At 33.3% G+C, this 12,157-nt stretch overlaps 1 protein-coding gene across 1 annotated transcript in view; it reads right to left on the minus strand.

Moving 5' to 3' along the window:
• The window catches only part of LOC111086399 (mitochondrial amidoxime-reducing component 1-like), a 54,207-nt gene that overhangs the window by 25,712 nt on the left and 16,338 nt on the right, over positions 1-12,157 (minus strand). The window contains exon 3 of the mRNA XM_022389050.1: positions 10,392-10,453. Within this exon, the coding sequence (XP_022244758.1) occupies positions 10,392-10,432 (41 nt within the window). The 5' untranslated portion in view covers positions 10,433-10,453. The remainder of the gene's footprint in view (positions 1-10,391; positions 10,454-12,157) is intronic.

A 12,157-nucleotide genomic window follows, 5' to 3' on the forward strand; every position in this document is an offset into this window, starting at 1 on the left:
ACCAATCATGCCAGAGAAGACCAAACAATAAAATTTAATAATACAAAAATTATGGGATATGAACCCAATGGAAAAAAAAAAGAATAAAATAAGCCTTCCATAACCACCTAACTCATAACACAATCAGTAAACATAGCAGAGAAGTCATCAAACCTGGGCATTCCTCTTGAAAGTATTCAACTATTTAACTGTTTCAAATCCTAATGGGGAAGACCCCAGGCTGTCAAGAAGACCCAGATCAAATCCTAGCTACTAACACTAGAAACACAGCCCTTATTATTTCTCTGAAGATGGAAGCAATTAGTATTTGAAACGTAGGATGTCAACTAGCTATGTAAGAATAAATATCTATTAATAAAAAGTAACTAACTGATAATTAGAATGAATTAGGTGATTTTATAAGCTACTAACCATGACAATGGTGTAAATACATAGCTGTGGATTGGAGGGAGATATCATAAACTTACAAATTTGGAAAATAAAGCAGTATGCCTACTTTTAAGAAAGGAGTTTCCATGATTTTTGAGATAGCAAACATGGATACTGTAACAGATCAGACAGTTTTTCTTTTATTTAAGAAGAAAATAGTAAAGTAGTTAATTAAATGACCTTGTACATTGACTATTTAATGTTTATATGTAATAAATTTTATGTTTATTAAAAATGTTTTTATTTTATTTTTTATGTTATTGATATTAGCTAGTAGTCAAAAGTTAAAATTTTCCTATACTGAAAATGTATTTCCGATAGATGCTTACCTCCTCTCACTTAAATAGGTATTCTCATTCAGTGTTGCCCTGTATATGCAAAATTTTTTCCTATGCCACAATCCTTGAGCTCCCACGAACTCCAAGATCAACATGTTTCAATTGTGTCTAGCATGCAAATCATCATGCAACAACCCTCCATCTATAGGAGTATGACACACCCTCCTGTTGCATGTGACTCCCTCCATTAAATTCTACAAAACTATCATTTCGAGTTTTAGCAGAAAATGGAAGCACTAGTTTTCAGTGGGGAGGAAGGGCAGAAAGTGTGAGAGGATGTAAGTAGCTATCAGAAATACATTTTCAGTATAGAAAAATTATAACTTCTGATATGGTACATTGCCCTGCTAACATAAATAGCTAGAATCCCACATTGATTAAGTGGAGGGAAAGAAAGAAGCATCCTTCAAAAGTGTCTGAAGGACACCCTAAAAGAGTAGATCCTTGCAGTAGATGATCATATGTGGCAGACCACACCACTTCTGTACCAAGTATACTCTTCACCCAGTGTGGAAAGAGGTGTCGCAGACATGGGCAGAAATTGTGAGGAGCACATCTAAAAGAGAGAGAACAATGGTTGGATAGGGATCTGAACCACACGATATTGGAATCTCAATCCCATGGAGTACATAAATGTCAGAAAGAGTAAAGGGATGTGCCTCTAGGTGTAGAGTGACTAAGGAGTAACAGACCATACACAAGTCAACTGCATCCAAAACCCAGCCACTGGGAACCAACATCCATATTGGCAGCAAGTCAACTATAATCCAAAACCCAGACATCTGGTGGAGGTAGGAAAAAGGATCATACCTTCTTCACCTCAAGTTTAGCAGAACAGAGGGAATCTTGTACCCCCCCCCCCTCACCAATTTATGAATGGGACACATGATAGCAATATCATAAATTATTTGACTGACTGATCTGGGAACCTGACATCCAGACAATCGGTATAGTAAATATGTAATGTAAGCTATCTCACTCAAAACCAATCCAACAGGAACCACCCCCAGTGCAATAACATCTTCGGTATAAGAAAATCATCGAAAAAATAGCATAAAAGGAAGAACAATATTAATCTGCAAGTTCCACCACTGTGACCCACAACATGAGTGGAGGGAACAAGAGTATAAATACGTGAGGAAACAGAGACACTTATAATACATGAGTGAGGATTTATGTTTATTAGTTCAGCTCTGAATCCAAAACCCAGCCACTGGGAACATACATCCATGTGGGGGTAGGATGAGGGATCCCAATTGAAGGAGTGAACTGCAACTTTGACTACTCACTCCAAAGCTACAACATACCCTCAGATAAACCTGTACATATATGGAGCATCAGATTGGAGGATCTCATCAGCAGTACACCACTGCCCTACTCTCAACTGAATAGTTTTATCATTACTTGTATTGTATATCACATTCAGAAGGATGCTTCCATTGTCCACCACCCCAGCAACTTGGAATTGGAAAGTGGTAAAGACTCCCATACTCCACTGTCTGAAAGGGGGGGGGGGCAAATAAAAATGGTGAGTCCAGAGGAACATAAACACTGGTAATAGTGCAACGGGAGACCATGAAAAGCAGACAACACCTGATTTATTCAATTTAAGGAATGGCAGCTATCCCCTTCTGTTTTATCCATGAAGTCCATGGATTAGTACGTCTAGAATGGGCATATGAATGAAGCAAGTATATCGTGAGGAAAACTTATGAGCAATCTTGTGGCCATGGAAATTATAACTATTAAGTCATCATGGCCTTGCAAGGCGGATTTGACTAGTTTAAGTATATCTGGACAGGCACCACTCGGGATCCATAAAGAGAAAAGGGGCCATGCCCCTGAAAAATGAGAGGTATATATACAAAAAGGTATCTTTCCCAGTCACAGTCTCACCAAAGAGTGAAGGATGGAAACAGGTTGAAGACAGTACCCTGACAAGGAAGAAAGAGCTACCTGAAGCAGATAATGGAAGATAAACGTATGAGGTGTAGTCCCAGTGCTCGAAGAAAAAAGTATCTCTAACCTATGATGAGGGTGAGATGCAGGTAAAAGGGAAAGTGGCTAATCAGAGTGAAGGAACCAGGAATTAATTATGGGTAAAAAGGAGACAAGGAAGAAAAGGCCAATTGAATCGAAAGCAGAATCCAAAGGGCAAGGGAGGAAGGAAAAAGTCACAAACAGAGAAGTTTTGCCATGGAATGCAACAGCAGGAAAAGAAACCTTAAAGGCAATGAAGCAACCCAGAGCAGGTACAAGAGATCTGCAGCCATGTTAGGCAACATTGGATTATCATTCTGGAATTCTTTGATAAAAGGTTCTATTTCTTTAGCAACTGAGAGAAAAAAAAACTGCACTTTGATGATGAAGAGATGAGAATTAAAAAGCTTCATGAATACTGTCATATGACTTTAATTTTGATGGGTTTTTCTGCACACCCACTATATTTTAAGAAGAGATAGCAGGGATAAGCACTCTTTTACAACATTGACATTCTCTAGCCATCAGTGCTTACAAAACTTTGGCGGAAGGTCTTAGCATCCAATCTCAATTAAGAAGTCATCAGTTCTTGTTTGTGAATCTTTAAAAGATAGTAGTTTCTTCAAATTTCCAATCAGCTACTTTACATCCATCTCTAAAGGTATTATGAATTATTGATAATATTTCATGTAATTACCAATTAACATTGGGGCTGCCCATGGATATCTACAATAAATTCTTAGAACCAAAGTCTTTGAAGACAGGGAACAGTTTGTCAAATAGATCAGTGGCAGCAGCTTGTCCTAAGAACTCTGATCTTGTGCAGACAGTTCATTCATCTCAAAATTGAGCATGAATGTCGCACTGTTTTATCTTGAGGGACTTGTTCAAACTCCTTTTGCTTCAGTATGGAAGTGAAATATAAAGATAATCCATGTATGGCTAAGTGTGATGTTTTCTCTTCTCCACTTGAAAACCTTTGGTTAATTTCACTGTCAGGGAGCATACTCTTGAAAAGTTCTGTGATTGTTTCATTTGAATGAAGTGAACCATGAAAGTCAATAGTTTTCAAAGTCTGTAAAACTTCTGATCTTAAAACATCAGTTAAAGAAACAAATGAGTGGATGCTAGAAACATAGGCAAACAGATTTACAAAGTTACTGTTTATATAACATGATGTATGTGCCATTCATAAGCTAGTGTGCAGAATCCTGATTCTGTGATAAATGAAGATGCTGGTATATTTTTCACATTTTATAAATTTATGGACATTTTTAGTTAAGCTGTAGACCTAATAAAAGATTAAATGAAAATTTATTGGTATGATTTATGACATATTATATATTTCAATTAACATTGGATGTAGATATATTGCTTACTTTCCATAACTGACATAAGCATATAAAAATATAATGAGATGTAATATTAGCCTAAATTAAACCTAAGTCTATGATAATTTGACTGATAATTGATGTTTTCAAGCTGTTTACTTATCTTTTAACTTCCTTAATTTTTAGGTTAGCTTGTTTTCTAAATTTCAAAACTTTTCTAAAACCTTTAAAAATTTTCCATAATATTTCCAGGCCTAGAAATAATGTTCAAAAATTTTTAAAGTTTTCAAGGCTTTCCAGTCTGTACAAGTTGTAGGGAACTGAAGACAGAGCAGTAGACTGACTTCTAGAGCTTGATATGTCATTGTAAATATATGTGAAAAGAATATCCTTGTTGATATATTCTTAATATATGCTAGAGCATCTCATATTAGTTGATATCTAGTACTAGTATACAAAGTCTTGTTTCTGAAGCTGAAATTATAGTTAATAAACATCTTTTTTCACAAAAAATACAGCCAAAATAGAACCTATAAGTTGTTCCCAGCTATAGTTACAACTAGGCTGGGTATGGAATCAGGAAGCTATAGTCATTGGTAATGTGGGTCCTGCCACTAGTATATTGGGCATGGATGTTCTGCAAATGTGGAAAGTGAATATTTCACGTTACATTGGGTTACTCCCAATTTAAGGGATAAATATTCAGTGTGAGTCTCAGGAAAAACTGGACACTGGAAAGCTAAACTATGTCTTGATAGGGCCTTGATGCTGCTGCCTTTCAACCAAGTTCTGGCTGAAGATACTCTGAAAATACTACCTAATCAGGTAAGAGTATAGACAACACAACTAAAGAACCTACTGTCAAATTTATTCATGGCATGACTAGACTGCATGTTGTTATGGCTCAAGCAGTGGTGTCTTTAGTGAATGATAAGTCTGCTAAAAAATACTGGATGATCAACACAACAGCAATAAGAATGTATGGTAATAAGGTTAGTGAAAGATACACAGTTTTGACTGTCATGTGCATTGAGAACTACAAGTCATATTAAAATATCTTATAAGCTTCAGGCAAGCTCTTCAAATATTTCCATGCATTAGTAGCAGAATGTAAAACTACTTTACATCCAGAAGAAAAGAAAGAACTCATCACAACATTATTCCAGATATACAAAATCCCCACTGTATCTAAGCCATAGATTACTGATGAAGTATCATTGACAAGAGAAACAGTCACCATATGAAGTAGCCACTCCACAGGTTGGTTGGGTTATGCAAGATATGACTAAGGACAATGTTAACTGGATGTTGGCACGAATTACTGTGCATCACTCCAACAGCCCATAGTGATTACTGATAGTCATTGTTAGGAGGTCTTACAAGATTTTAAGTTAGAAAAGCCACTGTAGATACCTGTGTGGATGTATTTCCATGTGCACATAGAGATGAGCGCTTTCCTACACTGGAAGGTGCTAGTTAGCTTTCTGGATTTGGCATCTGGGTTCTAGCATCTATTAGCATGCACTGTGAAAATGCTGATTGCATCTTTCATCAGCTTCTAAAAGTGTGTCAATTCCAGTAATGCCCATTCCTAAGGCATTGTAAGGAAAGAACATATACTGGCTGTAATACCCACAACTGCTTGTTTCTGTAAAATATCCTGTTCAGGATGGGTACATGCATTTAAGAGTGAAGAGTTATGGAAACCTCACATTCTATCATTATTTGGTTTCTGAAAATAAGACAAGGCAATCAATCAAGGCCAAACTGTGATATAATTGATCAAGTAGCAATATGAAATCTTTGTGATGTCAGTAAGTTGTACTTGTAATCAAGTATGACATCTTGTACTGGATATATTGTAACACTGGACTTGGAAGATTGTAATATTACAGCTCATAGTCCCAGTGAGTCTAAGACCACAAATTTTCAAAATGTTCCACAAAAAAAATTAATAGTCTTCATCTCATCTCATGTAATATATCCAGTGTGAAACTTTGATTCTATAGGCCAAAGACGAAGTAAGACAAAGAACTAGTCACTCCCCAAAACATTTCATATGAATGAAAAACAGACAAAAATATAGAGATACAAAGGTGGCATTGTTGTACATACAAAAATCTTAACATTTACAGAGATATTAACAATAAATCCTATTGCAACAGGCTCTGTATTTTATACAATCTCATAACCATGTTAGTATACATGATATGACTCTAAAATTCCTTAATGAATCTTCAAGAAATTTTGCAAGCTTTCAGTAAACATAAAGTCTTTTGTAGACTTAAATCAAAATTTTTAATTACTTTTTACTAAAACTTTGTCCATAATTATATGGTGTCAGAGCACTGACTGCTCTAAGTGCAAAGTGATTTTCATGTAAAGATTAAAAACACTCTTGTTCATCTGAAGATTTTCAAATTTCATATGTGTGATCCCTAAAGCTTCCTAAATAAATATAAAAGGTTGTTTTTGGTTGTTTTTTTCAGAGAAACTTTATAGTTTATCTATTATTTTCTAAACTATAACTCTGTACAGGGTCGGTCGATTTGATGGACCTCATAACCACCACAAAAAATTAGGAAATAATTCTAAATTACCTTTTTTCCTTTCTGGGATGACTGCAAATTGTAACTGGAAACCACAATTATTTATATTACATAGCTTAAAGCTTGTAACAGTATACATCTGTTTCTACTCAAGTTTTATTGCCCTTTGAACTATGTATAACTAATAATCCCACTATAAATGTTATAAATCACTTGGAGAACATGTAGCTCATGTTACCCTCTCAAATTACGTAATGCACAGACTACTTGTGAGCTGCACGCGAGCATACCTCATGAAAAATTTCTATTATTATTTTCTTTATTTTACTTAATCTAACCTAATCAGTTTCTAATTTTTACATTTTAGTTACTTTTATAATAACAAGTAAAAAATACACATGAAAAACAAGAAGTATAGTACTTACATGGGTTTTTTTTTTGCTGTCGACTGTTGATGAAACTTAAGCCTTCCTTTTTTATACTATTGGTACTATCACACTAAATTATTATTTTATTTAATTTAATTCTATAATAAAGATACAAAAGAACAATAGGTAAAAGCAGACAATGCCCTACAACTATCATAATTTTTCTGACTTTATAACTATGAGATAAGAGCCATTAAAAATTCAGCTAATCTCCTCAATGTGTTTCCCATGAGAATAAAGTTTGAACTGGAAGGGAACTAGTCAACTTTCTGTATAAAAACAACATAATGTAGTAGGTCATATGATAGATTAAAACTTTTGCTTTTTATTGTTTAGAAATAATATAGTATTAAAAATCAGGGAGAACTATTGGTAATTTGTGAAAGAGAAGATATGGCAGATGGGCATGGCAAGAGGGGTTTGATTTTCTATTTTTATGGCTCAGTAACCAATTAAAATAGAAGGATAAAAACAATTATGCTTTGCCTCAGTATTAACTATATTATAATAAGTAATTTTTAAATTCCGTATTTCTCGGAGGAATGGTAAATAAATTAGAGAAGAGGGAACACCTAGCGAGCAAATGTCACAATTTTTATACTAGGGGAAATTGAGGATGTTTTTAAATACTTCCTTATAAAATTGAGAACTCAAAATTTATGTAATATTAAAAGTTGATTTATTAGCTACGTTTTGGTGTCAAATTTATTTGTATATATTGATAATAAAGTAGTTTAATCTAAGGTGAATTACTTAGAAATGCTTGTATTTTCATTCAGGAAAGATCACTGGAAAACAAGCTATTGGGAAAGAGGCTACCCTCCAAATTATTTTTCATTAATTATAATACTCTATTATGTATGAGATAACCAACTTTTAGACCGAATACAAAGTGAATGAGATTTGCTCTCTGGGCCATGAGGGTAAAATTCTGTAAGAACCAGAATCAATGTGCGAGACTTGTCATACCTGTTACTCTCAGCAGAAATTAATGTTACCCAATCTCAGTATGACCTAATACTGGCATTCTCATACAATGTAAAAAGGATAATACTTGGTGTATTGATTAGTTGTAAAGTATAAATACACACTTTCATAGTTAAAATAACATTACTAAATCTTTGTCTTGAGTTCATACATTTCTCTTTTCTGGAGACTGGTTAAACTTAATCTACCTCCAGAGAGATCATTTACTGTGATTAGTAAACACATCACAGCAATGACCCACAAAAAATGTACTGGACACTGGTATGTTATAAAGGACTGACAACATATGTTTGGCACATCTGTCAAGATGATGTGAAAGTCAGCAGGAGATGTCATGCCTCATTTTGAGATGAAAACCATTAACACTCTGATAATATTTCAGGTATGTATTTGGACTTAACAGCAGGTAACAACAGACATTCCAAAACTCTTTGCTGGTAAGTCTTAAAGCAGACAATATAAAGATGGAAGATGGTAAACAATTGAGAGACTGAACATCAGTACAGACTTAATGTAAAACACTAAAATTATCATCTTTGCGGTATTTTGAATAAAATTTAGTGCAAGTTTATGGCAATTAAAAGTTTTTAAAAGTTTAACTTGCACATGGAATTTCTTGAAATGAGTATTAGATTTATGTAGTTTGGTTTATTACATTGTTAAAATTTTCTATTGAATCTATTACTAATCCATTCTCTCTTAGTAAAAATGTTATGTAATGGTTAGTTTGTTTTTGAAATTTTTGCACAACCTGCACATGGGCTATCTGCACATAGCCATTGCTAGTTTTGAACTAAGAAACTAGAGGGAAAACAGCTAGTTCACATAATCTACCACCAACTCTTGGGCACTATTCTTGTCCGACTAAACAGTGGAATTTGCTCATTAATCTCATACCACATTCACGGCCCCAAAATGCAATGAATGTAAACCTGGCTAGTTCAAACACTTATTATGGCATTATGTTTACTTTTTTAGTGATGAATTCCATTATTTGATTATCTTCAGATATAATACTACAAAGGACCAAATATTCAAGTAAAATCCTAATATGCATGCACATTAAATTATCTCCTATCTAGAGTGATAAAACATGTTAAAATTACTTTTTATAATCATCTTATTAGCATATGCAATCATCTTTTGTATACAACAGCACCCTCTTCAATAAAATGTTTCTGTTGACCCCATTCCTTTAAATTGATATTAAAAAATTCCAATTTCTATGTATCTCAAGGAGATATTACTTTAATATACTAACTCTGATACTGCCAGCTGGTCCTCCTTTATGTGTTTCATGTTAAACTTGTGTGAGTGTGACAGGTTTGGAAAGGAGACCAAATTAAAAAATCTGGAAAATAAGTATATAATAACTGAAGTTGAAAGTTGATTATTAGTATGTTTGATTTCTCTTAAAGTTAAGCTTGAGTGGACCAAGTAATTCTAATTATTACCTTATCACTGAAGTATAGCTTTACTTTTAATGTTAATAGCAGTAATCCAGAGATGGTTGGAATAAACTAGAGGGTATTGTAACTGTTAGGATTAATTAAGTGAAAATTAATTAGATTGACCAAGTTTTATTAAGAGTAATATTTGACTGCAAGAAGAATCTTATCAGAAAGGATGGAACATGGTTTAACTCCCTTCAATGGCTGATATATCTTAGTTATAAGACTATTTGTCATTAATTTAATGGCTGACCATATAAGTTCATGTGCTGTTTTACTGTAGTCAAGCAATTAACAGCATATTTAGTAGGACAATAATGTATGGTATGCAAATACCACATACGTTACTTATTATATACTCACAGTAAATTTCATATTTCTAAAGTTTTAAAGTTTTTTCCCTAAAGTTGTTATTCACACATTAAAGTAGCCATGTATAGTTCTGTGTTAAACAAAAATATCTCCAGAAAAATTATGCATTAAACAGTACAAAATAAAATAAACTATGAAATTTAACTGTGTTATGACTTCTTTCTGAAAATTACTTTTAAATTTTAAGATCCTGTAGAAAATTTACCAGTCCATGAAAACAAGTGATATTGGTGAATGTAAACAAAATTAAAACCTTGATTATATCGTGTTTCACGACAACATATGACAATTATATCCATCAATAGATATGTGGTTATTAGAAGCCTTCTAAACCAGTGGTTCCCAAACACCAATCTGTGGCTTAAGTTTTATCAGTCCATTAAAATTAGTGACATTTTTTAAAAATTGCAAAATTGGTGGCCCAAATCAAAATCAGGTTCAGTTTTCCTAACAGATTAAAATACAAATTATTATTTTTCATTTGTATGCAAATTATTTGCAAAAATCCATGCTTTAATTTTCTCACCTGGTAGTATGTTTTATTCTGTACAATATAGCTTCACCCATCTTGATGAAAGCCCAACGGTCCTGAAAAAGATTTTGTTAAAATTACAACAATACATTAACTTTAGATATGTACAGCTCCCTTAATAAAAGAATACACTAGTAAATGGTTATAAGTTAAGGATTTCTCTTGTAAAAAAAAAAAGCATGCAATGAATTAGAGGCAAGAGCAGAGCAGGTTATGCTTGGAGGTTGTGATCTCCCTCAATTACTTTACAATGAAATGACCAACAGTGACATGGGTCTTGCATGTGCTCTGGGAATGCTTCTAATAATGGGTAGCTTTCTCGACTAGTCTCAGCAGATTTTATGGGCAGTGTATTATTTATTTTCCAGCAACAGTAGTAAGGTTTTTTATACCTTATCTTTCTTTAAGGTTATTTTCATTAACAGTATGTTATTTTTTTTAATATTATAAACATTATTTCATATTGGTAGCTTAGTTCATGGATTTAGGACTAACCTAAATCTACTAATGTGGTTGAGACAGGTATAATTAACATTTACCTTGGTGTGGTAGTTCTTACTTTGACATTGGCCTAAATAAGATATAGCTTTACCATACTGTACACACACAGTGTTGGTTAAAATATTTAATATATCTAATTTTACTTTTTATAGTTTAATTTCATGCTTATTATGTTATTATAATGTATATTCTGTATTGTTAGCTTAGTATGTAGATTTAGGACTAACCTATGCCCTCCGAGTTTGCTGAAACTTGTGAAATATTGGGTTTACAGGCCAAAAGATTGTTAATAGAGAAGGTTACTGAACTGGTGAAACAATGCATTTTTAATCATTATAAGTAATATGGTTTGAACATTATATTTAAGTAGCTATGCCCATTACTAGGTATATATTTTCATTTCTGATATATGTATGCAGCTGGCTTTTATATGAAGTTAATATTAAATTTAACTGATTTCAAAAGTGCATGTGTGTGTGTGTGTGTGTGGTGGAATTAGGATGGTTGGAATTGGATGACACTATTGATGTTAAATTGAATGGAAGACAAATCATCCATTAATGAAAAATTAAGGTGGACATGTTTCTACAGATAAATTACACTGTGTATAACACAATTTACATTGTCTGAAAACATAAAAAATTTGACTGGAGAAACAAACAACTAGAATATGCATGAATACCTTTGTAACTCTTTCTCATCACTACCCTAATAAACTTCTAGAATTATGCGAGATAAAAAGCAAAACACATACCAATTACTATCTCAAAATACTGTTTCTTAAAACTGCAGTCTGAAAAATTTGTTAACATTTTCTGGTAAGAACTTATTTAAACATTTTTAATACTGGCTGAGAAACACCAAGTTGACAAGATACACTCACAGAAACATCAAAACACAGTCAGAGCTATTCTCAAAGTAAAATGATTGTTTACAGGCTTAAAAGGAAAAAAAGATCTCAATAGGATATTTATATACAAGAAATTGACTGCTATAGTGGCTGGTAAAAAAAAACAAAAATATAATTGAAAAGTTTTTTTGGTGTACAAAGCTTGAAGATAGCTTTTGTATGCGGAAACATCTGTTAGCTGAGTTCTTGCACTGATCTTAAAATATAACGTCGATAAATGGAAACATTGGCACATAGCGTTGATAACTGGACCAATTGTTGGTTGAGATGTTGCAAAGGAAATATCTGCTGAAGCTTTTCGCCAGACGCTAATCAAAGCAAACTGTCTGGAAAATGATCTATAGGAAAT

Source organism: Limulus polyphemus, unplaced genomic scaffold (genome assembly GCF_000517525.1).
Source record: "Limulus polyphemus unplaced genomic scaffold, Limulus_polyphemus-2.1.2 Scaffold1063, whole genome shotgun sequence".
In the NCBI taxonomy this organism is placed as follows: domain Eukaryota; kingdom Metazoa; phylum Arthropoda; class Merostomata; order Xiphosura; family Limulidae; genus Limulus; species Limulus polyphemus.